General features: G+C 42.6%; 2 protein-coding genes across 9 annotated transcripts in view; both read left to right on the top strand.

Moving 5' to 3' along the window:
- The first annotated feature begins 1,342 nt into the window (after positions 1 to 1,342).
- Positions 1,343 to 22,859, top strand: CASP2 (caspase 2). Of its 4 annotated transcripts, none has more exons than XM_043965581.1 (11): positions 1,343 to 1,561; positions 6,799 to 6,949; positions 7,369 to 7,536; positions 7,704 to 7,785; positions 8,697 to 8,791; positions 9,088 to 9,264; positions 13,536 to 13,664; positions 13,821 to 13,911; positions 15,947 to 16,096; positions 16,307 to 16,416; positions 16,595 to 22,859. In XM_043965581.1, the coding sequence occupies exons 1-11, from the start codon at positions 1,488 to 1,490 to the stop codon at positions 16,727 to 16,729; spliced, it is 1,362 nt and encodes a 453-aa protein (XP_043821516.1). In that variant the 5' UTR covers positions 1,343 to 1,487; the 3' UTR covers positions 16,730 to 22,859. The 4 variants fall into 4 exon arrangements, with proteins under 4 accessions (XP_043821516.1, XP_043821515.1, XP_043821518.1 ...); XM_043965580.1 differs by having other exon boundaries at positions 6,796 to 6,949; XM_043965582.1 differs by lacking the exon at positions 1,343 to 1,561 and adding an exon at positions 1,904 to 2,035 and having other exon boundaries at positions 6,796 to 6,949.
- The window catches only part of CLCN1 (chloride voltage-gated channel 1), a 36,241-nt gene continuing 33,050 nt past the window's right edge, over positions 22,860 to 26,050 (top strand). For 2 of the 5 annotated variants that reach the window (XR_006353199.1, XM_043965569.1), the window contains exon 1: positions 22,861 to 24,200. Coding sequence is in view for 3 of the 5 variants with exons in the window: in XM_043965569.1 (XP_043821504.1) it covers positions 24,021 to 24,200 (180 nt within the window). In the remaining 2 variants the exon portion in view is untranslated. Of the gene's footprint in view, positions 24,201 to 26,050 lie in introns of all 5 variants that reach the window. The other 3 variants (XM_043965571.1, XM_043965568.1, XM_043965570.1) reach the window with 3 other exon arrangements.

Below are 26,050 nucleotides of genomic sequence, written 5' to 3'. Positions count from 1 at the left end.
TTGCTGGTGTTGATGCGCAAGGTGGACCCCCACTTCACAATGATTTTTCAATGGGGGGCAGCTAGGTGGTGCAGTGGATAAAGCACCAACCCTGAATTCAGGAGGACCTGAATTCAAATCCAGCCTCAGACACTTGACCCTAGCTGTGTGACCTTGGGAAAGTCACTTAACCCTCATTGTCCCACAAAAACAACAAAACAAAACAATGATTTTTCAATGATGGCTGTGAAGAGTGTGCAGAAAGCAGGTTTGGTGCTTTGGGAGGCACTCCTGGGCTCAGGGTGCTGGGCTGTCTCCTTCAGAATCTGAGAGGAAATGGTGGTCAAGGTGATGGCAGTAGTTTGACTTGCCTGGCATGTGCTAGCCACTGTCTATCCTCAAAGAAACCTAATTGTTTTTCTGTTTCAAGTTCATAACCCCTCTTTTTACTCATATGAAAAAAGAAAGAAGTGAGTGGTATGCTGATAAATGTTTAACAACCGGCTCTCCAAAATCACTAGAATATTTTAATCTATACAATCAACAAAACAACACATCAAGCCCTGATTTGTCGTGTTTGCATATTTCTGCAGTTTAAATGCTCACACTGAAAAAATGGGCTTTCAACACATCCTTGGACCCCATTCTTTTTTTGGTTCCCCTGAGATCAGAAATGAGTTAAGGGTCTAAATGGCCTTTAAAAGGGCCCGAGACTCGGAGGCTCAGGCACCTGGATTCAAGGTCACGGTCCGCTACTTTTTACCGGTATGACCTTGGTCCGATCAAAGCCATCTCTGAGCCCGTTTCCGCCTCAGTAAAGTGGGAGTGGAGAGGGTGAGGTTCTAGGAATTCATTAAGCCGGTTTCCGCAGGTTGTCACTTAAAAAAAGTGATTTACTAGAGCGAGTTCTAGTGGGTGGGAGGTGGGAATGGAGGAGGAAGAGAAGTTGGACCACAAATTTTTTAAAAAATTGATGTTAAAATTTTTTTTTACATATACTTTGGAAAATAAAATTCTATTCAATAAAAAAAAATTGAACTAATAAATAAAACTAGGACCTGTTTTTTTAAAAAAAAGTGATTTAAAAGGAAGGAGATACTGGGTGGGGCCCTAGAATGGGCGGGGAAATACGTCAGTTTCCGCGGGAATCTACGACCAATCCAATCCTGACGTGGGGAGCGAGCCCGTCGTCCGCGTCTTCCCCGCCCCCTCTCTCTCCCCCACCCACCGTCATCTTCTATCTTCTTCCGGGGGACCGGGGAGGCCGAAAGCTCCGGAGAGGGACACTCTGCGCCTGCGCACGCCTCCCGGGTAGCCGCTAGAGTACTGTAGCTGGAGGTTTGGGAGGCGGGGCCGGCGGGAAAATGGCCGCGCGCAGGCGCGTTCAGCGTCGCGAGGGAGGAAGGAGGAGCCAAGGAAAGGGTCGGGGGCGGGAGCGTGGGCCCCGAGGGGGCGTTTCATTTATTTGTGGAGTGGGCGGCTCTCACCCGGACTGAGAAAGGCGGGAAATGGCGGAGGCGCGCGCGGGATCCCGCCCAGCCCTCGGCCGAAGAGGGTCGACGGCTGTGGACTGGGGGCGCAGGTGAGTGGAGTCCGCGGCGGTGCCGACTCTTCTTGTCTTGCCGGGCAACCTGGGCCGGGACAGCTTCTCCAGGTCCGGCGGGGAGCCCTGAAACTAGGTAGCGGCTCCCCCGGGAGGGTCTTGACCCCTGACCCCTAATCCGGGGACCGCCTCCCCTTTCCCCTTGAGAGAGAGCTTGGCGCTTGCTGGGCGGGGAAGCTGCCCCGCCTGGGAGGCAGCATCCGGGTACGAGACGGGAACCCCCCCACCCTCCCCTCCCCCCATGCGCAGGAAACAAGCATTTATTGAGCGCCTGCTAAGTGCAGTGGGCTAGTACTGAGCTGCTGTTAGCACTGAGCTCAGCGCTTTGCAAACTTGATCTCCTTTGATCTTCACCACAACCCTGGGAGGGAGGCGCTCTTATTGGCCCCGCTTTACAGATGAGGAAACTGAGTCAGACTTCCACCCAGGCACATCCTTCGGGACCGTTAGCAGGTGTTTGGGGGTCGGGGCCCAGCGCCACGTAGGGGAAGCGGGGGAGGTGGGGTAGTAATGGGCAAGCTTAGCCCGGCCCAAACCTGTCAGTGATGTATCAGGTCCGGGTGGGACGAGGATCACGCTTCTGCCCAAAGAGCTTCAGAACAGCTTAGAACTACTGGGTTCCTTTGGGAGGGACTGAGATCCCTGAACCCTCAGGTGTCTAAGCAGAGGTGGAGAGGGATATTTGTGGGAGACTGTGCAGTGGGCACCTCTTTTTCCTCACCTTTTTGGGGGAGGGGGGTATCATGGATCTTTTAGACCCCTGCTCAGAATAATGCTACAAAATAAGTACTATTGCAAAGGAAACCTGTTATATGGAAATGCAGTTGGGGCAGCTAGGTGGCTCAGTGGATAAAGCACCGGCCCTGGATTCAGGAGGACCAAAACTAACCTCAGACACTTGACGCTTACTAGCTGTGTGACCTTGGACAAGTTACTTTCCCCCATTGCCCTGCCAAAAAAAAGAAAAGAAAAAAGAAATGTAGTTATCTAAATATTAAAAAAAATTAGTTCAGGTACTCCACCCCCCCACCCCCCACTCCCCTTTCAGGTTAAGAAGCTGAGACTTGGATCCAATGACCTCTGAGGTTCAGAGATTCTGTTGGTAGCTTCTAGGTTCCCATGCCCTATTACAAAAATAATTGTTTATAGAATTAGAAGGGTTCTTAGAAATTTATCCAGGTCATTCATTTTGCAGGGGAAGAGCAAGAGAGCCAGATAGAAACTATATACCACTTTAATTAAGGTCACATAGTTGATTAGTGGCACATGCCTTTATAAATCCCAGCCATTTGTTTTAAAATTTTTTATATCTTTTGTTTTTATGTCAACTTACAGTTCACTTTTAGTCAGTATATTTAAATTGCAGTTGAGCACTGTCCTGTGTACTGTGCTAAACACTGGAAGTAAAAAAAAAAACCTCTGGATTTAAATCCTGAGTCTGCTTCTGTTACCTGTGTGAGGAGCAAATAACTTCACCTCTCTGGAACTAGATGACTTTAAGGGCCCTTCCAGCTCTAAATCTGAGTAATTCATGAATTACCCAGTTCATGAGAGGTTTGGAGTATAGCTAAGTGCTAAATGTGTGGTATAGAAAATCTTGCTCCCTCCTTTAATTTTAAAAGTTATTCTGGAGAGCTAAAGGATTACAAAGAAAGGTATAATCACTGAAGGCAAGGAGGGAGTTTGCACTGAGGAGCTTGGCCTCCAAACAAACAATTGTTGAATGTACCTATCATGAGTGAAACACATTCCAGTATTTGGTGGTGGTATGAAAATGAGTAAGACATGGTATCTGCCCTCAAGGGATTTATAGCCTAGTACAGGAAAGCTTCCATTGGGGCTTTAAGGAAAATGTCAGAGCAGTGCAGAGGAGATTCCAAATATGGGGCTGTCAGATTAGAATTTTCATGGTACTTTTTTGTCACCTTTTGGTATCTGTCCTCATATGCTTTTATACCCCCACCCCAGGCACACTCACTTTTGTCTCACCAGCTCATCCATCTCTGGGAATTAGTTCCTTAGTAGACTACATTCTTCAACCCATTACCACTTTACTGTCATTTTCTATTAATAAATGGCGTAATGTCTTCCCAGATAACACTTTTATTTTAAAGGTGCTTTTGAAGATACATTGGCAGGTCTTTGGTTGAGCTGTTACAATCTCTTTCCCCCAGACTGTTGCAGCAGTAAAGTTTTAAGAAATTATTATGTCACCAAGATAAGTTATTTAGCATTCCAAGTCAGTGTGAATATATTTTGGAAAGCCTACATTTGGAAATGCCCTACCTATTCTAGAACCTCAGATTGGTTTGAGGGGTTACTCTCTGCAAAATTTCTTTCGCAGAGGTCACTTGTTTGATTTTTTTTCCTGAAAACATTGATAGTTGTTGAGATGATTATGTTATTACCTTCCAATTGAAATTATCTTTAGTTTATCCTGATATATCTTATTTGTACATAGGGTTTTGTGGTTTTGTTGTTGTTGTTTTGCATAGTCTCTCCAACAGGTCGTTTGCAATATCTTGAGGGAAGGTACTATTTTTGTCTTTCAGTGTCTCCCCAGTGCTTAGCACATAATAATCACTTAATAAATGCTTGTTGACTATTGATGAAACATACTATCCACCTCCAAAGAAAGAACTGATATTGATGGAACAGACTGAAGCATGCTATTTTTCACTTTCATTTTTTTTCTTTTATTCAAGTTTTCTTATACAAAATGACTAACATGGTAATGTTTTACATAATTGTACATGTATAACCTATATGTGATTGCTTACTGCCTCAGGGAGGGGAGGGAGGGAAGAAGGGATAAAAATTGGAATCCAAAACTATAAATAAAAATGTTTATTGCTTGTTGACTTCACTAGGGAAGAGATTAATGCACCTTTATGAAGGCCTAATTCTTTCTGCAGGACCAAGTGTTTCCCTTTCTTGGTTGGTCATGTGGAATTACTGGGAATCTATAGGAGAGTCCACTGACCTCGCCACACACAAAAGTAGCAGTATCCTTACTTACAGCCCTGTTACAGAATCTGCTTGTGTGCCCCTGACAAGCAAAGAGAAAGCCATTCGATCCTACTGCTCCTTCAGGCTCTCAGGCTCTAGCGTCTCCTCTTTCACAGCCAGTCTTCTAGAACAACTGAGCTATGCTTCCTGCTTCAGTGTCTCACCTCCCACTTACTTCTCAGTCACTTGTATTTTGGCTCCCAGAAGTTACCAGTGGATACCAATGATTTTTCCCTGTTACATCTGATGACTCTTTCTCATTCTACATCCTTCTTGATCTCTGCTGCCTTTGATACAGCTGAAGACCCCTTCTTCCTCTTAGTATGTTCCCTCCTTTTGTGATAATCCTCTCTTCAACTTGTCTGACAGGTTTTCCAATTTCCTTTGCTGGATCATAATACATGTTCCTTCTTCTTAACTCAATTTTACCCTGTACTTTGTCCTTTGTCTTTTTTGTCAGTACTCCCAGGGATTCATTTGTCATCTCTGTGTGGATGTTTCCCAGATCCATATATACTGCCCTAATGCAAAAGGTGGTTTAGAATCCCTGGAGCATCACCGGCTACTTTTTGGACATTTCTATCATGTATGTTTCATAAGCATCTAGAATTCAACATGTCCATAACAGAACATATTTCCTCTTCCTTTCACTCCCATTTTTTTTCTCCAAACTTACCTATTTCTGTTGAGACCACCACTCTCCTTCCAGTTGCCCAGGTTCTCAACCTCTGAATTATCCTTGACTCTTTGCTCCCCTTTACCCTCTTTCATATACAATTGGTCCCAAATCCAATCATGTCACTCTCCTATTTTATGTTTTCAAATTTTAGGATTCAGTCTCCTACCTCTGTTTTTGAACAAGCAATTCCTCAGGCCCAAAATGTACTCTCCCTATCACTGCCTTTTAGCAAGCATAGATTAATTCAAAGCTCAACTCATGTTCCACCTCTTCTAGTTGGTGGTGCTTTCTCCTTCAAATCATTTTGCATCCATTTATTTGTATGTGATATCCCTCCCTCAGTAGAAGGTAAGCTCTTTGAGCACAGTGCCTTACACATAAAAATGCTTGTTGCATTGACTCTTTTTTTTTTTTTTTGCGGGGCAATGGGGGTTAAGTGACTTGCCCAGGGTCACACAGCTAGTAAGTGTCAAGTGTCTAAGGCCAGATTTGAACTCAGGTGTTCCTGAATCCAGGGCCAGTGCTTTATCCACTGCGCCACCTAGCTGCCCTGCATTGACTCTTAAGAAAATCTATCTACCACTTTGGTGTCTTCTGAGAGCAGTGGGGTATCAGTCTTCATGTAACAGATTGAAGGGGAGAAGAAAAGCAGAGGGGTGCATCGTGAAGGAGCTTTTTAAGATCCTGGTTCAAAACATTACTGTTGCTAGAAGGTTTCAATGTTATCAGGTACTATGAGGGAGGTGCCAGGTTTTTGTTAGCTGTGACTAAATAGTCTGGCAACCTTGAGATTTGTATCAATCAGAGCCACAAACCTTAGAGATCTGTTTTTCTATTAAACCATGGCCTTATCACTTAGTAACATTGATTCACTACCTCCTGTCATAGTCTTTTCCTGTCACCCTCTTGCCAGATTCTGACTGTTTCTGCAGTGTCATTTCCCATTGAGATTAAGTTCTTTTTAACCCAGTTAAAAGTTTCATCAGCTTCACTGGGCCAGAGATACTGTTTTCCCTTAAAAATAATTTTCAACATGAAATTATCTTGACTGTGAAGTTGCCGTATTTTCTTACTAGGTCCACTTTAAACATCTCAGCAATCTCAGCCAGAAATGTCCATTAGATTTGCTAATTTAGTGATGTGCTTTTCCCAAATTAAGGTTTGCCTCTCTTTGCAGAATCCTCTGAAGAAACTGCTTTTTCTTAATACTGAGACCTTCTCCCCTAGCCATATATACACCTCTCTCAAATTGCATTGTATATACAGACTTCAGCAGTCCATAAGATGGAGTTGTATTCTGGACTAACATAATCTTTAAAAGGCCATGCCTATATTTTCTTTATAGACTTGAGTGTACTATATCTACAAAATGTATACAAAAAACTGGGACTTTGTTAGTTCTGTCTTTCTGTGTTATTCCTCCACCTCATCTCCCCACAATTCCTTCCACTCCACCCTCTGTCCCCTAGAGAAGTAAAAAGGATGCCTTCTCTTGACAATTTCCTTTCCTTTTCACTTTTCTCAGTAGGATGTTAGGAGTCTGGGGAATGGAGCAGAAACACCAGGAAGCTCTGAAGAAGAACCGGGTCGTGCTGGCCAAGCAGCTGTTGCTTAGTGAACTCTTAGAGCACCTCTTGGAAAAGGATATCATCACCCTAGAGATGAGGGAGCTCATCCAGGTAGCTGAAAGTTGGAGAGGCATAGTTTAGAGAGAAAAATGGGTTGAGGGTGAGGGACTGAAACAAGGCCTGAGAGGAGGGAAAGGGGCACCTGGCCTTATGGAGGGGGTATAGCTACAGAAGCTCTGGGGATACCAAAGATGTATAGGGTCTTGGGAACAGGGAAGGGATTATAATTAATTTTCCTACAAATCAGTATTGGTAAATTGGGTGACGGTGCTTTTAAAAAAATTATTAGTAGCTTTTGTTTTTACATTACTTGTATTTCCAGATATACCCCTCCCCTATTCATTGAGCTATATATTATAACTAAGATTTCAAAAGAAAGAGGAAAAGCAGTTCAGTAAACCTCACTGGGAGTAGGAGGTAGGTTGTGGTATGCAAACAAATTTCTTTTTTAATCTTCTTGTCTGCTCTAGGCCAAAGTAGGCAGTTTTAGCCAGAATGTGGAATTCCTTAACTTGCTGCCCAAGAGGGGTCCCCACGCTTTTGGAGCCTTCTGTGATGCCTTACGGGAAACTAAGCAAGGGCACCTGGAGGACCTATTGCACAGAACCCTTTGCAGCTTTCAGGATCTACTGCCGCCGGTATGGAGTGTTGGGAATATGATGTTTGGGGAAGGGATCCTTCCCCAAGTGAGCTTTGTGTTGGCAGTCTTAAAATTGTCATAGGGGATTTGGAATATTGAAACAAGATATAGTTGTAACTGGGATGTCTTTTAAGATTTAGCATGGTAACTGTTGTTTTCTTCTAGTTGGCTTGTGATGATGACTCAAGTCTTCCTCTCCCAGTGTGTGAATCCTGTTCCCCTCATAAGCAGCTCCGCCTGTCTATAGGTGAGTATTCAGAGAAGAGAATGATAGTTGGATTTCCCATTTCTTATTTGGTCTGACTTTGAGCACCAGCCTCCTTTTTCCTAAAGAGAATGCTTTCAGTTAGTTTGCCAGGACCCAATAAAGTTAGTTTGGATCAGTACCAGGTGTGGCCCCCCGCTCTATTGGTAGTGAGATGGTTAGTATTCATTGCATCTATTAGTCATCTAGCACATAGACTTTCATATACCGTGACCATGAAAAGTGACCTATCTCTCCCCCTGCCCTGCTTCTGTAAATTGGAAGCCCACATCATTAGTTGGTCCTTGTATCTATGAATCTTCATTAATAAAACTAAGCTTGTTTTTCTAGAATGAGAAACAAAATTACATTCAACTTCCGATTGTAATAATTAAAGCTGTTCCGACATTGTATAGACTGTGATAGACTTAGCTCTTTTCAGCAATACAATGACCCAAGACAGTTCCAAAGGACTCATGATGGAAAATGCTCTCCGCATCTAGAAAAAGAACCGTGGGATCTGAATGCAGATTGAACCATACTGTTTTTACTTTTTGTGTTGTTGGTTTTTTTTCTTTTTTGAGCTTTTCCCCTTTTGTTCTGATTCTTCTCTCACAACATGACTAATGTGAAAATATATTTGTAATTGTACATATATAACCTCCATCAGATTGCTTGATGTCTTGGGGATGGAAAAAAATTTGGTATTCAAAAACTTACAAAAATGAATGTTGAAAACAATCTTTACATGTAATTGGAAAAAATAAAATACTATTAAGATTTAAAAAATGAAAGCTGTTCTTTAGGAAAGCTGTTCTCTCAGAGATAGGAAGAAGGATGAAATCCATGTTCAGCTCTTTGGAATGCTGGCTTTAACCTTGGGTTCTGAAACTGTTTATCTGTCTGTGCCTCAGAGACCATGGAGCATTCTCTGGACAATGGAGATGGACCCCCCAGCCTCCAGGTGAAACCCTGTACCCCAGAGTTTTACCGAACACACCACCATTTGGTGAGTCTTACAGAATGAGTTGAGGATGTGGGAAAGAAGAAGGGGATCCCCTCCTTGGAAATGTAGTCTCCATTTTCATCCACATGTCCTTTCTGGCTGTATCAGGATAAGCAGTAAGTCCTGATCGAGGGTTTCCTTGTGTGCAGACCCCTTATTAGTCCCAGTGGGATGTGGGGGAAAAACCATATTCCTTATCTCCATGAAGCTTGTGGAAAAGACAGTTCCTACCCTTGGATAGCTTTTTGGTGAAAACAGGGCCTTGGTCCTCCCGGTCTTACTTAGCCTTTCCTCCATAGGCCTACAGATTGCAGTCTCGACCTCGTGGCCTAGCGCTGGTGCTGAGCAATGTGCATTTCAATGGGGAGAAAGACTTGGAGTTCCGATCTGGCGGGGATGTGGACCACAGTTCCCTGGTAACCCTCTTCAAGCTCTTGGACTATGATGTTCATGTCCTGCATGACCAGACTGCACAGGTACTGCCTGGAAAATGGGGGAAGGGATCTAGCAGTTGGTTATAGAAGGAAAGCTTAGAACCAAATATACAAGGGCTCAAGGGGTTTGACAAAGGAGATAAAACAACCCTTTTTTAGAGCTTCTGCTGCTACTATGTATATTCTCCCACCTAATCAAGGGCCCTGTGTCACTTTGTACTTTAGTAAAGGTGGGCAAGACCAACTGACTGCTTGAGAATCATTTTCATATGGTACCAGTGTCCTTAATGTGTTCGACCTCATGTGGAAGTCAGATTATAGCTTCAGGCATTGATTTTCACCAAGTTTGGCCAGGGATACTTAGGTCCAATAGGATTGATTCATGCTGATCAAACTCAGAAGAGAGTGATTTCTAAACCAGAATGCTAAAACTTTTTTTTTTTAAATTTATTTATTTTTGGTGGGGCAATGAGGGTTAAGTGACTTGCCCAGGGTCACACAGCTAGTGTCAAGTGTCTAAGGCTGGATTCAAACTCAGGTCCTCCTGAATCCAGGACTGGTGCTTTATCCACTGCACCACCTAGCTGCCCCATGCTAAAACTTTTATCATGGAAAATATGCTTGTCCCAGTAATCAAGACTAATCCATATTAGGAGTTCATTTCTTCATGAACACTGAAGACTAAAGTAATGAACAGAAAGTTGATTGCTGAGCCCAGAATTAGAGAAAAAAGAAGTTAATTATATGTTTTGATGTTTATCCAGGATCAAATGTCTTCTTTCTTGAGCAGTGCTATAGGATACACTGACAAATTCTAATCTTTTTTTCAATATTTCTTATTGCCACCAAGGCATTTTTAATGGCATCACCTGCCTCCTGTTATAGATTCCAAGATTACAGTTATTTTACATTAGTAGAGAATCATGAAATGCAAATAAAGTTCTATTTTAATGTCTCATGGTTTGGAGGCAACCCTATATTCTCAAAGATTATGCCAGCAAAGCACAGGTCCTACCAAACTGAAAAGCCTTCTTATATATGCATGGCTACTGATTTACCTGAGAATTAGCTTTTCTAAATTTGAAGAGGTAAACCAATAGGTGATGATTTTTCTCAGTCACAGCAACTCATAAAGGCCGAGTCATAGAGAAGTTGTGATCTGCTTTGGTGGAACAGTAGGGATGAAATCATCAGATAAAATGACAGATCCCTTGAAATAGTAAAATAAATTTCAAAATATTTGCTTTTTATAACTATCTTACTTTTATATTTTTTTTGCTTTTGCTTCACTTTTATTTCTGAATATAAACCTTTTTCCTCCATTATCTATTGAGTCATTTCTTTTAACAAAGAATTTTTAAAATAAGTGGGGAAATAATTTGGCAAAACCAATAACTATGTCAGTTGTGTCTTATAGTTGAAACAATATTCCACACTAATAGGAGGGGAGGGAGATAATTTTTTTTTTGGTTCTTCAAGCCCAAGCACAGTCATTTTAATGATACATTGTTACATTTTTTTTTTTGTTGTTGTTCTTTCCATTTACATTATTGTAATAATTGTATATATTATATTCCTGGGCCTATTTATCACTCTACATCAATTTATATAAACCTTACCATGCTTCTCTTTGTCAATTTTCTTTCTTTTCTTTTCTTTTTTTTGCGGGACAATGAGGTTAAGTGACTTGCACAGGGTCACAAAGCTAGTAAGTGTCAAGTGTCTGAGGCTGGATTTGAACTCAGGTCCCCCTGAGTCCAGGACCAGTGCTTTATCTACTGTGCCACCTAGCTGCCCCCTTTTTGTCAATTTTTTGTATCAGTTGCAGGTTAACTGCCAGGTTAATAGTATTTGAGCCCAGAAAAACAAAATATAAAAGCAGTTAATACATACACCACAATTATAATTTCTTTGCTGGTTCTCAATATACAGGCATTTCTAAATTCAGCAAATAGAAGCATCTCCCAATTCACAGATAAGTTGCATTCCAGAATTTATTCAACATTCTTTCTTTTGTTCAACACGTTTGGAATTTGGGACATATTTCCCCATAGAAACAGTGTCTTAAATGGTGCTTACAGTTTATATAGAAATCTATGTACGCCATAATGTGACTGAAATTTAGCTCAATTTTTATTTTACCTTTGAGTTGACATAGACCTGTTTGTTGTCTTTATTTTTTTGTTTCTTCCATTTTGTTTCACTTATGTTTTCAGTCAGACAAGCTTTTGTGGTCCTTTCTGGTAATCTGAACTACCATGTATAACATTGTTTCTGGCAGAAAATGCTTCTGCATCAAGAATGAAATCAAGTAGCAGGATTGCATCTTCCTCCTCTCTTTTTCTCTGTCACCAATGCACTGGTGACTAACAAGAAAACAGTCATTCTGGGGTCACTTGTCACCTCCATGATATGTTTGTAGGATTTTCATAAATAGGGTTTGTTTTTTGAGAATTTCTATTGTATAGTTATTTAGTCCACTAATTCATAAACCTAGCTTTTTACTTTTAAAACTACTCTTCATTTTCCTTCAAGAACTCTTGTCTCCTTTTATCTAGATTTAAAAATACATACCTTCATAATTTTTTGTTCCTCTAAACTTTTCTTGTTAGATCAAGTGATCAAATTAAGCATACCTATTTTCTAGTAGATTTAGTACCTTTTGACTCAAATTTTTAAAATATCAATCTGAATTTTATGTACTATATTGAGTTAAGCTTGATGTTATGTCTAACTCATTAGTGACAGTAGAGAGAAAAGGCTTATATGTAAATGTTGCTACCGGGAGAGCTCAATGAGAACAAGAATCCAGGTTGGTAGTAGAAGGAATGCAATATAGGAAATTCGAAGGTAGTCAAATATTGGAAGTCAAATTTGGACCAAAGTCCCCCAGGTCCAGGTGGACAGGTTATAACAATAGTAATTAGTGTAGTAAAGTGAACATGATTCTGAGACAGTCTGGTTCATCAAGAGGCTTTTTCTGTATTCCTTAGGATTGATCCATTCAGGAGGTAGGATGCATTTATAATTATTGAGCCCACAGGTTGTGATATATCAGTTACTACACTCATCTTCCACTAGAGGGCAAGAGAACAATGGTATGTCCTTACACTGAACAGATTATTTCCTTGAAGAAAGTGCCATTTATTTCTCCAAATGCCTTATAAGTAACAACCTTTTTCCTCGTTATATTTTATTAGTATACAGGAATAGCCAATTTCTGTGTTAAGGAAGTTCAATCATTTTTATAGTGTAGTTTGTAAGATAAATTCCTGCATCTCATTTTTAACCATTTTCCCCTATTTTTCAAATCCTATCATAACTATTACATTAATTATTTATCTGGAATAGATTCTTTTAGTAGCTGCTTTAGATACTTTTTTTAAGCTACAAATATATTTTCCACAAAATCAGTTTGAATTTTAGCTTCATGTTTTCACCATACTTAAATTATGGATAATATAAAATCAGTAACTTCCTTGAATTGCCATTGACAGTATTTAGCATTAACACATAGGAAATAGGTAAAAAGTGAACTAAAAGTAAATGTGGAGGGAGATTAACATAGGAAGAGGTTGTACTCAGAAAAGACAGCCTTGTATCTTTTGTTCAAATATTTAATTCTTCCCCATGGTCTCATGTATATTAAGTTTTTTGAGGAGGTTATCAAATATTTTTTGATCTCAGGTAACATTAACCGAAGAAGAGAGATTGTAGTGCTGCATCTGTTTGTTAGGGAGTAAATGAATGAGTACCCTAGGGCTAGGTACTAACTAGTTTATTGTGGTAAAGATATCTACCTACCTTGTAGGTAAGAAAATAGGTAAATTCTGGGTGAAGAAATATTTTTTTGAGTGCTACTACTAACACATCAGTCTGAATTCTTACTGTAAGATTTGTGTTTGCTGGACATCAGATGATCACAAAAACATCATCCCTACCTTTTGAAATCTTACTGACTCAAAAGACAATATAAAAATAATGTCTTGTACTTACTTTGAAAAGATTTTGCTATTCACACATTCATCGTGCTTTTCTCATGGTAAATCTAGATTTTGTGCTGCATTCCTGCTTTCACTTAACAACGCTTATAACTAAGTATGTGTATTTATAAAATGTCTTTCTAAGAATTCAGTAGGTTGAGAAGAAAGTAGACCTTAAAATGAGACCTTAAAGTGGCCTTGGTAATGCCATACGTATTCCAGTTGACACTAGGACATATTGAGATATTTGTGTATAAGAAAAACTTAAAATAGTGGGCTAATTGGAGATCTTGCCTAGTTGGTAAGTCATGTGGGAATCTTATCTTTCAGGAGATGCATGAGAAGCTGCAGAGGTTTGCACAGCTATCAGCTCACCAAAGCACAGATTCCTGCATGGTTGCACTCCTTTCTCATGGCATAGAAGGTGGCATCTATGGTGTAGATGGCAAGCTGCTCCAGGTATTTGAGTTATCTAAACACAGACTAACAAAACTAGGGTTTCTCACTTCTCTCCGCTTCTTACATGTAAGAGCAGTTCTAAGAATTGTGGAACTCCAAAAGTACAGTACTGAGAATTGCTTAACCCACTTGCTTAATCCACTCTTTCTACTGCAGCTCCAAGAGGTTTTTCAGCTCTTTGACAATGCCAACTGCCCAAACCTGCAGAACAAGCCCAAGATGTTTTTTATCCAGGCCTGTCGTGGAGGTGAGTGCCACAGCCAGCCCAGTGCCTGGGTAGTAGCTCCTGGGCAGCCCCCTTGCCAGCTCTCACTTTCCTGTTTGCTCCTCTCAGGTGCTATTGGATCCCATGGGCACCCCCTTCTGTTCACTGCTGCCACCGCCTTTCTCACTCTGTAAGTGTCTCTCCCTCTGCATGGGCTGTACTAGGACTTGGGCAGCCCATGGCTCTCAGGTTGGCCAGCTCCTTATCCTGCATCTTCATGTCCTATTCTCATCAGGGCACTCTTAACAGCATCCTCATTTTTCTATTGGACCTCTCTGCCTCTCCAATCCTTAACTCTGAGATAGTCTCTCTTTGGGTGAAAATAATGAATAACAATCAAAGTTCTCTATATCTCATCTTTGCCTCTGTTACTTCTCCTTTAAACCCCACTCATCTGTATCTGTCTTTTCTGTCTGCCTTTTTCTTTTCTTTCTTAAACTCCCTTCCCTTTTCTTGACTGCCCTTGCGTTCGGCAGGGGACCCAAAAGTTACTAACTTCTGTGCTTTTGGAACATACTGCTGCCTGAGGTGCTTCTCTTTTCCTTATTTCAATGCATTCTAACTTTTTTCTTCCCCTGCATGAGGTTTTTCCAGCTCCCTTAGGAGCCAGGATCTTGAGTATTCTAGTCTTATGTCACTTTCAACCAATGCAAGCACCTATTTTGAATCCATATTATGCTAAGCACTGTTAGGGATAGAAAAGAAAATATAATCCCTCTCTTCAAGGTGCTTATAATATAGATTGCAAGATAAGCTACATATCTATAAAACAAAAAAAAACCTTTAAAGCAACACATAAGCAGATATGCAGTTGTGTGGTAAACTGCAAACCTAAGCACTGAAGTAAGAGGAAAATATCATTTTAGGAAAGTTAGAAGCAGCTGAGGGGATCAGGAAAGTCCTAATGCAGAAAGTGGCACTCAAGCTGAGCCTTGAACAAAACTAGGGCTTCTAAGAGATGAAGGTGAGAAGTAGAGAACATTCCAGACTTGGAGGACAGCTAGTGCCAAAACATAGAGGGGGAAGATGGAGGACTTTGTGTGAAACTGGACTGTAGAGTGTGTGATGTGTAGTCATATAAATGAGACCGAAAAGATAAGGATCAAGTTAGGCTGAGCCTTAAGTGCTGAACAGAGTCGTTTATGTTTGATCGTAGAGGTAATAGGGAACCACTGTAGTTCGATCTGCACTTTAAGAAAATCACTTTGGCATCTGTGTTGGAGAATTGATTGGAGGGGGAAGTCTTGGGGCAGGGATACCAGTCCTTGGCTATTGAAGTAGTCTAGTCAAGAGGTGACGAGGACCACAGTTAAGGGGGGTGACTAGATGGGTAGAGTCAAAGGGGCAGATGTGGAACTAGAAGCAGGATTTAACAAGCAGTTGAATATATGGGATGAACTTTCTGGAATTGGAAAAAGTTTCTTTCCCTCTGAATACATTTTCAAGCCACATTCCCAACTTTTCCACAAAACCTCTAGGGAGTAACCAAGTTTTCAGCCTCTGTGGTAATTGGAACCTCACCTACTTGCCCTTTTTATTGAGAAAAGACTATATATATTGTCTCTCACCCCATCTCCCCTTCCCACTTCTGTTGACTTCATTCCCTGACTCCTCTGTGAGTCTTATGAAGAGGGAAATACTGTGAAACTCTTTCTTCTATAGCAAGGCAAGAGGCTGAATCATCTCAGACTTCTGGTAAAAGCATTTGCTTTTCCTTTCTGTCCAAAGGCAGATATGATGGATTAGATGACTTCTAAGGTCCCTTCCACTGTATGGAGTCTTATTCAGCACTTCCAGCCATCCCTTCCATCATAATAGGGCTGGAAGGAACTCAGGACTATCACAGCTGTGTTACGTCGAAGGAAGGAGAGACACAGTGTTGTATTTGTGTCTGTCAAGCACAAGTTGGCTGAGACAGCAGCCAGAGATGGCTATTCCCCCTTGGGATGGGAGGGAATTTTGGTTTCCCATTGTCAGGCCCGGGGGGAAATGCTGTTTTTGTCCCTTCTCCCTGCAGATGAGACAGACCGAGGGGTAGACCTTCGAGATGGGAAAGAGCAAGTGGCCTCTCCAGAGTGTGAGGAAAGTGATGCTGGCAAAGAGAAGATATTGAAAATGCGACTGCCCACACGCTCTGACATGATCTGTGGCTATGCATGCCTCAGAGGTACTTGGGGTGCTAGAGCAAAGGGGGAAGGGAGGGACTAGGCATTTATAGAGCAACTGCTATGGGCCCTCTGCTGTGGCAGAGGGAAGTGGTGAAGGCCTCTTCAGGTTCCCTACTCAGGGTGGTACTGTTTTAGGATGTGCTACAGAAAGGAGAATGAGCCAGATGGCTGGGCTCTCTCATTCTAACACAGTCCTGGTCTGATTGTAGGCACGGCTGCCATGCGCAATACCAAGCGGGGATCCTGGTACATTGAGGCCCTGACTCAAGTGTTCTCTGAAAGGGCTCGAGATATGCATGTGGCCGACATGTTGGTTAAGGTGAGTGTCCCTGAGGTTGACTCTTTGCATATCTTCACAATTTGCCCTGCCTCCATTTTGCCTTCTTTCCTTCGTCCCTGGCCTTAGTTCTCTGTTACAGTTTGTTTTCCTTTTTTGATGGTGTTGTAAAAAGCCTAAAGTCTTTGGCTTGAAACTTAGCAGATTTCTCCCTCTCCAGGTTAATGCACTTATCAAGGATCGAGAAGGCTATGCCCCTGGTACAGAGTTTCACCGATGTAAGGAGATGTCTGAGTACTCCAGCACTCTCTGCCGACACCTCTACTTATTTCCAGGACATCCTCCTACACGATGAACACCCATCTTCTCATCTAACCCAGAGTGAGACCACAGGAGGCATGATTGAACTATCCCTCTTCAGAATGGACCATTTATTCCTCCCCCTCAGGGATAATGGGACTCTCCCAGGCTTGTTTTATATACCTTTCATTTTCCACTTTGAAGATGGGGCCTACAGGCCAGCTCCTCTTGTGTATGAAATTCTAGAGCTATTTCTTGACAATCCCTGGTCAAAGTCACTGCTGAGAGGAGTGCTTAGAGCACATAACAAGGGAGTCTAGCCGGCAGTTCTAGAGCACCATGCTTTTATGGGGAAAGGAGTATGTGAGTTTCGGTCCTAGTCCTAGTGTTGTTGCATACTCAGCCAAGCCCTAGCCCTGGCCTCTGGTGGCTATGGAGTTCACTCCCCAGGGTTATCCTGAATAGCACTTTGATCATTGTTGTGTTACATGAGTTAAGCCATCGTGATGATCTTCTCCACTTCTTATCCTTTCTGTTCTCAAACACTACTTTCCTTGCCATTCATGTCCTTTACTACTTCATTCAATACTTTTAAAATCTATGATTTCTTTAGTATGAATATTCACTCTTCCCACTGTCACATAATGAAGCCTCTCCATGATTTAGTAAGTGGCAGACCAGAATTCCCATGGCCAAAAAGTAATTGTCTCCATTCAGGTTGGTGATGTTTCTTTTGAAACTTAACTGGATTCCTCTTTGGACGATAGACATAGGAAGCATCACTGGGTCCATTTTCACAGTCTTTCCAGCTTAGTATAGGATCTGTCTACTAGAGTTTGTACTTCACTAGCTTAGTCTTTGAGAACCTAGTAGATATCATTTATAAGGGGAGTTATTTGGTCTTAGAGGGCCAAGCACAACTCAAGACACTGTATCTACAGTAATGACCTATGCATTCTCCTTTTTAGTACTGTAAGGCCTCCCTGTTAGGAGGGGACTGTCTTCCCTTGTTCACCTACTCTGAATTTACTCCAGCCCAATGCTGGAGAAGGGTGAAAACCACCCTTATCCAAGTGATTAAGGTGACTCTTGTATTCCTTCCCCAGGGAGTTCCCCAGATTTCATATATAGTTACTTTCTCTCGTGTTTTCCTATTGAAATGGGTAATACAGAGAAAGAATGGAGAATGAATGGGAATGATACCTCAGCATAATCTAATTCCTTTTTTTCCTTCATCTCCTCTCCTGATGTTGCCAAGTCCCATTGTCTTCATTTCAGATGCTCTCCTTTCTTCACTATTCCCATTTCCCATCCATTCTAGGTTTTCCTTCTTTTCTGCCAGGATTGCTATAAGAAGCCTCCTGGTTAGTATCCCTACTTCTAGTCTTTCACCCTCCGTCTATTCCATATGCTACTATTAGACAAATTTCCTAAATTATTCCACTGCTGAGGAAACTACAGACTCCTAAGCCCTGACTTTTTTTTTTTTATTGCCTAGCCTCACTAGATGTACTCTAGCTTTCCTCCCTATATCTCCCAATAGGCACCTCCAATTCCTCTCAAGCCAATCTTGTCACTCACTTTCCACAATGCGCATTTCTTCTGCGGTGCCTTTGCTCATATTATCATCCCACCTTTAATGCCTTCCCTCCAACCCTGTACCTCTACAAAGCCTTACCTGTCCTTTGGCTCAGCTCAGTTCCCATCTCAGTGAAACCTTCTTTGAATTCCCTTTGCACTTAATAGTACCACAGTTTAGGACTTAACTGTGTTCTGATTTTCTGATATATGTTAGTTACAGCTGCCCAAAGAAACTATAAGCTTCTTGAGGGCAGTGATCATGTGTCATATTTATGTAGCCCCAGTAGTGTGGGCACATAGTAAATACAAAGACCATGTATTATACTTTTATCTCCCACAGCGCCCTGCACTATGCCAGGGCCTATAGGTGCTCAGTAAATACTTATTGACTGGAGTTGGGGTGGAGGCCCTCCAGGGAACGTTTTCATTTTCCCAACCTGTCTGCTTAATCCCTTCATAGGGTTTAGTATGATGTGGAAGTATCTGGAAATGAGCCTCTCCCCACTTCCCACTGCCAGGGTTTTGTATTGCTTTCAGGTGCCAAATAAATACTCATGTTTGTTACCAAGTGTCCCCAATACCTCTGTCCCTGTGACTAACCAGATGCCTGAAATCTTTCATTTACCTTGCAAACCTACCTCACCACCTGCTAATTTATTCACATGTTGCCTCTAGAACCCAAAAAACCAAACCCTAGCCTACTCTTAGGATAACGAACCAACTACACTTTACTTTGGAATAACCACTCTGGCATTGTCCATGGACAACTACATTAAGCATACAGAATCTTGTCTGAATTAAATCCAAGAAAATTTGTCAGGTGGGTTCAATAAATTGGTTATTCTTGCTAGAGGAATGGTAGAGTAAAGGAAGGTCTACAGTAGGATTACATTTATCTATCTGAATTGAGCGTAAGCCTTTCAGCAGCTTAAGGAGTCTTGATATATACTTAAAGGAATAACTAGTAGCAGGAAATAGTGAGGGAATTGTATAGAAGTAGGACAAATATGGGGATCAAAGGAGCAGGATTAGAGTGGGTTAAGGGGAATGAACTTTGGCGACCTTGGTGAAATAAAGGGTGGGGTGGAATAATAGGAATAATAAATTGGTTGTTAAGATGAAGATGGATTATAAAGAATTTGTGGAACAATAATGGATATTTTATATACACACACACACACACCTGTCTATATCTATACGCACACATGTGTGTATAGATATATTTTTTTTTTCTTTTTTGCAGGGCAATGGGGGTTAAGTGACTTGCCCAGGGTCACACAGCTAGTAAGTGTCGAGTGTCTGAGGCCGGATTTGAACTCAGGTACTCCTGAATCCAGGGCCAGTGCTTTATCCACTGAGCCACCTAGCCGCCCCTATATATTTAAAGATAAGGAGCTAGGGTGCCTGTGTCAAAGAGCCCTTCCTCTTACCCTCCCCTCCCAAAACAGAAGTTGTCAGTGACAGAGTGGAATCACTAATAGGAAAAATAGGTTGAAGGAGATTGACCTAAAGGGTAGTTATTAATGGATTAGTGTGAGCTTGTGGAATGAAATCACTAGTGGAATGCCCTAGATATTTGTGTTCGTACTCTTTTTTTTTTTTTTTTTGGCCAGGTAGTGAGGGTTAAGTCATTTGCCCAGGGTCACACAGCTAGTAAGTGTCAAGTGTCTGAGGCTGGATTTGAACTTAGGTCCTCCTGAATCCAGGGCCGGTGCTTTATCCACTGAGCCACCTAGCTGCCCCCATTTGTACTACTTAATATATTCATCAGTGACTTGGTTGTAGGCATAGAAGGCATACTTATGTTTACCACATTTGCAAGTGACAAAGGAGGAACTATTGAAATACAAAATCAGCATCTAAAAAGATCCTGACAGGCCCAAAACTGGGCCAAATCTCATACCATGCGATTTAATATGCATATTAGAAAGTATAATACTTGGATTAAAAAAGTCAGCCTCGTAAAGTACAAGGTGGGGAAGACTTGACTAGATTGTAGTTTGGCCAATCTGAGTGGAGGATGTTAATGTATTTAACATACATGTAATGGAAGCCCCCAAAACTAATAATGCATCATGGATTGCGTTGGATTGAGGAGGTAAATGACCGTCATTGACAAACTGGTGCATCATGATGCTCATGAGGAGCCTCAAGTTCACATCATAAGCATAGGTGGAAGGAACTTGGACAAAAATGGACTAGGCAAGATGGGGGGAGGGGACATGAAGCTTTGGGTTTGATGTAAGGACAAACTTCCTACAATGAAAGCTATTCAAAAGTAGAGTAACTTGCTCTAGGAGGCAGTGGGATTCCCTTTACTGGAGGTGGTTTGGCAAAAGTTAGGTAGCTGTTTGTTGGCAGTGTTGTGGAAAGAAGTCCTTTTTTTTACAGTTTCCATGGTGAGGGGGGGCTTCTGTGAGGAAGAGGAATGTCCTTAAGGGGATATACAGACTTGAAGGGGTGGAGTTGAAAAAACTCCAGGATAGTTTGAGGCACCAGTAGCTCAGGAGGAAAGTAGGGGGGAAGAAACAAGGTTGTCCAATGAGACTAAAGTAGGGAAAGGGGTTTCTAGAGTAAGGCTGTTTTTCAGTAGTGTGACACTTGAGAGGTGTAGGAAGTTCTGTCTCTGAACTAAGATTCTTTGTCTTTCTCCCACCCCCTTCAACAAGGATATTAGAGGTTGGATTTCACAAGTCTGTCCCCCTCTCCCTCCTCACCTTCACCTAAAAGGATTCTCTTCTAAAATTATCTCTCCCCCTAAAGTGGGGGCTAGCCTTCTCTTCCCCCCATTCCCTTCTTTAGAGTTTAGTGGGTAAGAAGTAGGGGAGGCAGTGGCAAAAGTAAAGAGAGAGCATGCCAGATAAGAATAAGAAGGAGGTACTTGCTTCATCCCCAAAAGGCCACAGAGTGAGGAGGTGCCATTGATAGGAAGGGTGTCCCTAAATCCTTTGCCTCTGGGAGCAAGTTCCCAATCAGCTCTTTTTTTCTATCTCCCCAGTATCCAGACTCTGGTTCAGAAAATGCCATATGTCCCTACTCATGACTCAGGCTTTCCTCCAGCCCTCAATACAAAAACAAGCCATTTCTTGGTCTCTTTTTCACATTTCTCATCATAGCCCTTCCCCGTGACCTCTATTGGTTATGAGAAATGCCCTAATTCAATAGATAAACTTTCTGAAGCCTCCCTGCAACATTGACACAAACCCCTTAATCTCAAATTCCTTTTGGTGAGGCAATTGGGGTTAAGTGACTTGCCCAGGGTCACACAGCTAGTAAGTGTTAAGTGTCTGAGGTCGAATTTGAACTCAGGTCTTCCTGAATCCAGGGCCAGTGCTCTATCCACTGCGCCACCTAGCTGCCCCAATATCAAATTCCTAACCCCCTTAGCATCCTGTCTTCCCAGACCTTGGCCAAACTCATAGAGAGCTTGTGGCTTTTTGTTCATCACTGACTTGGAAAGTCAGGAAGTCACTTCACTTCCCCAAAATTTTTCTCTCCTGGCCTCTACTCTCCAATTTGAAAAGTTCGTGCTGGGTTAACAACTGTATGAACTGTCCAGGTACTTGACTCCTTCCTTCCACCTATTGACTCCAGCTCATGTAGAGGACACTTGTCTTTGAGGCTATCAAGCTCTTCAGAAGTAACACTTTACTGTCAAGGGCCCTACACAGGTGAAGTGTGTGTGTGTGTGTGTGTGTGTGTGTGTGTGTGTGTGTGTGTGTGTGTATACACACACAGGGACACATACACACTAGCAAGACAGAACTATATAGGATGAGCATCTGTTCTATTTCTGAAACTTTGAATGATAGTCTAAGCTCTCCCTAACTCACCACCGTGTCCTTGCCCACTTCTCCTCTTTTTCTCACATATACTTACAGAGGGGACTTTGGGTTGCTATAAAATATTTGTGAAACTGGTACATATTTAGTGGCCCATTCGTTTCTCCTCCTTCCCCAAGCCCTGTACAGTTCCACTGGGCCTTGGCCACAATTAAATTGAAGGCTAGACCTTTGGGTTTCTCCGTCATGCCATCCCAGAACCTTGAGACAAACCCATACAAAATCCCCAGAACCCTGTGTTACTTTTGTAACACATCATTTCCCATGTTCATACTAACACCACACCTTGCCCTCCTATCATCTTGAGGTCTGAGCTACCTGTTCATTTATAACTTGTAATTGAGAGGCAGGGTGTGGTGTATGGGGGCATGGTGGGAGGTGTGTCACAGGGGTGACAGTTGAGACCTCAGAGAAAATGTCCCAGGGAGTTGGAGGTAGAAGGAACATTAAGCTTGTTAGGTTTGGCCTTTATCCTGACACAATTCTTGAATTGTGATGGCTGTGGCATAATTTGCTTCTGCATCATCCCTTAGGTTTCTGTCAGGCTCGTCACGAGTAGGCCTGTATACGTGTCCTACTAAAACACCAGCCCCCAGAGCTCTCAGAACACCCCCTTGATCACAGGTCCCCAACCTTTCTCAGTCCCTCTTCTGGGTTCTAGTGAGCATTCCTGTATTCCTTATTCAATATGAAATATTAAAAATGTTAGATCTTACAGTGCATGTGCACATGAGGAATAAAGATTGACTTTTCATAAGTCGTCCCCAGTATAGCTTCCCCTACCCCATGAGGAGCCCCTTCTGTTCTACATCTCTGCCATTCAAATCCAAAATTCGACCGTATTTCTCTGGAAATCCTGTTCCTACTCCTTCTATAACTAATAGACATTCCACAGGCTTTCTGGCTAATAGTGTAGAGAAGGTGACACTCATAAATCAGCCTGGGATGTGGGAGAGATCAGAGTCCAAGGGCATTATCCCTCTCCTTCCCACAGGTGCTCCACACCTCAGGGGAGATAAAAACAGGGAAAAGGGAATGGCATCAGAGTTGTAATAGCTTTTACTGAACACAGGGATACTGTAGAGAGATGGAGGAACAGCGGGATGGCGGCTCAAACACACAGACAAGGATGGACAGATGGAAGATGTTGCAGAAGGGAAACAGCCCTTGGAGAGATAGAGGGCTAGGGATGGGGCAGCAAGTAGAGATGGCAGAGCAGCACCAGCTCCTTTCCAAGGTGAGTGACAGCATCCTTCCACTGATCCTCAGATGGTTCCAGATTTCCCACTCGCCTCTACCTCTTCCCCCTGAGGGAAGGATGTGGAGTAGATTTGAAAGACGAAAGTCCTGTGCAAGACTTTATCCTGGCTTTCAAATCACAGGGACAGATTTTTGCTTGATAGAAGGAAAAACTTTCTAACAATAAGATCTGTTCCCAAATGGAAAGGACTGTCTTTGTGTGGGTGGTGCCTCATTTCTGAAAGCATTCACGCAGAGGCTGGATGATCATTTGTCAGGGATGTTGTAAAAGAGATTCTTGTTCAGGTATGAAGCAGACTGAGTGACCTTCCAATGATGAGACCGAGTCTGTGGCTGATATGTTTGGCAGAGAGAGCTGAAAAGAAGGAACATCTATGCCCTCATTAGTGTTAAGCTCAGGAGGCACTTGGCAGTGGTATGGGGAAGGGTACTCTTCTCGGGGAGTCCCCTGTGGGCCCTTCCCTTCCCCCCTCCTCACACCTGCTTTGACCCCAAGCAGATCAGATGTGGCAGTGGGGGGTCATGTGACAGGGGGTGGCTATAAATAGTAGGAGGGTGGGCATGCTGCCCTAGACTCCTTGGGGCCAAGTAGGAGGTGAGGTTCAAGGAACTGTAGGGGAATAGGGGGCCAGTCAGGCCGGGGCCCAGCCCGAGGCTGGGATCATGAACCGTGCTGGGTCCCTGAGACCAGGGGGAGAATCGAGCTGGTGGGGTAGTGCCCCTCAGTACCAGTATGTGTCCTTTGAGCACTGCACCAGTTATGGCCTGCCCTCTGAGAACGGAATCCATGAGCATAGACCTCGGGGGAATACAGGTCCCCGGCCCAACATTCATCCTACCCAGGTATGGCGATGGGTCAGAGGGAAGGGAGGTTTATGGGAGGGGGGGAAGGTGACAAGAAAGCAAAGATAAAAGGTGCTAGGTAAAAGAGGGGAGGTAAGCAAATCTGGGGCAAGGGGAAAGGAGACTGGGCACAGACTAAGGGAATGAGGAGAGAGGAGAGGAAATAGCAGAAGGTGGAGAGATATTAATATCTTCAAACTGGAGAACTAGTTTTAAAAACAGTCTTGTTCCTTGTCTCAGAAGTGGAGATGGATATACTGGGGCCAAGAGAAACAGACATATCTGTAATGATGCACACATGTTCACACTTGAATTACCCAGGACACTGCAATAACAGGCATGTTAGGAATATTCTTTACCTGTACGCTCATGACTACATGCTCTCCACCTCTGCTAATCCCCTGTGCCTCCATGTACAGATCAGTGTTCATTTTCTGATCTGTTCTCGCTATCATGCATGCACACATGACCGTTCTTATAGAACATTTTGAATTGTGTCAGGGCATGCATACACATGCGCACACAACACATTTTCTGAATTATGTAGAATTATCATGTTGCTGTGGTTACATCTACCTGTGTGCAGGCATGCTCACTGCCTTTTCACCTGTATACAAACATGCAAACATATATGCAAGCTGTAGAAACTACTGTTACTTCCTATGGACATCCCACCCCCAGAAATAAAACACAAGCGGAGAAGGTTGAGAAACTAATTAGATGGCCATATTTCAGATCCACCAATGTAAGATAATGTAGCAAACTTGCCTTATTTGAAGAGGGATGTCAATGGAACACCTCTCCTTGGTATTAGGGCAGCTCGGTGGTGCAGTGGATAGAATGCCAGGCCTCAGGTCAGGAAGACTCACCTTCCCGAGTTCAAATATGGCCTTAAATACTTCCTAGTTGTGTGACCCTGGGCAAGTCACTTAACCTCTGCCTGCCTCAGTTCCTCCTCTGTAAAATGAGCTGGAGGAGGAAATGGCAAATTACTTAAGTGTCTTTGCCAAAGGAAACCCCAAATGAGGTCAGTCGGACATGACTGAAAAGGCTGAACAACATCCATGGCATTACACTTGCTACTATGGAAGATACCAAGGTATGACCCATACTCATGAGGAGCTTACAGTCTAGTTGAGAGAAACTGCATGTATATGAATAAAAAGAAAATACAAGACAGTATTGAAGTGTGAAATGAATGATATAGTGTCATAAGGATTTAGAAGAGGGAGCCCTCACTAGGGATGGATAACTCCTAAGTGCATGTCAGTACACAAGTTGGAGGTAGAGGGGTGAGGAGGAAGCCTACAAAAGACAGTTGGAACAAAGACAGATATAGCTAGAGGGAGGAACAAATCAGGATTTGGGAAAGGAACCAACTCAGTTGTGGAATTTTCCTGGGAGAAGGAATTGTGTGGTTTGGCAAGTAAGTATGACTGAATAAGGAAGGTGAAAAATGGCAGAAAATGTGGAGTAAAGAGAGAGTAGGAAAGAAAAATGGAAGTGGGGCTCAGTAAGGAAGACAATATATTAATGAAGGCTTTTGGGGGAACAGCGGAAAAAAAAAGAGGAAGCCAACAGTGAGGAGTACTTTATTTCACTGGACAAACAAAAATTGCCTTGGGCTGAAGGGGACCTAGGAAGGACCAAAGAGGGTGGGTTGTCCAGGTCGCATGGCAGCTATAGGTGCCCACAGAGTCACTGATTCTGGAAATTTCTCAGGGCTTCCTGATGGCAGGACTATGGGCTTTGTGGGGGCACCTGCATAAAAATCAGTGATGTGGTAAAATCACTTCAGTGTGCAGGAGAGAGGAAAGAAACAAAGTCATTGGTTAGAAAGATCAGTGTGA

The sequence above is a fragment of the Dromiciops gliroides genome, chromosome 5, assembly GCF_019393635.1.
Source record: "Dromiciops gliroides isolate mDroGli1 chromosome 5, mDroGli1.pri, whole genome shotgun sequence".
Taxonomy (NCBI): domain Eukaryota; kingdom Metazoa; phylum Chordata; class Mammalia; order Microbiotheria; family Microbiotheriidae; genus Dromiciops; species Dromiciops gliroides.
This window is presented reverse-complemented; position numbering and strand designations above follow the sequence as displayed.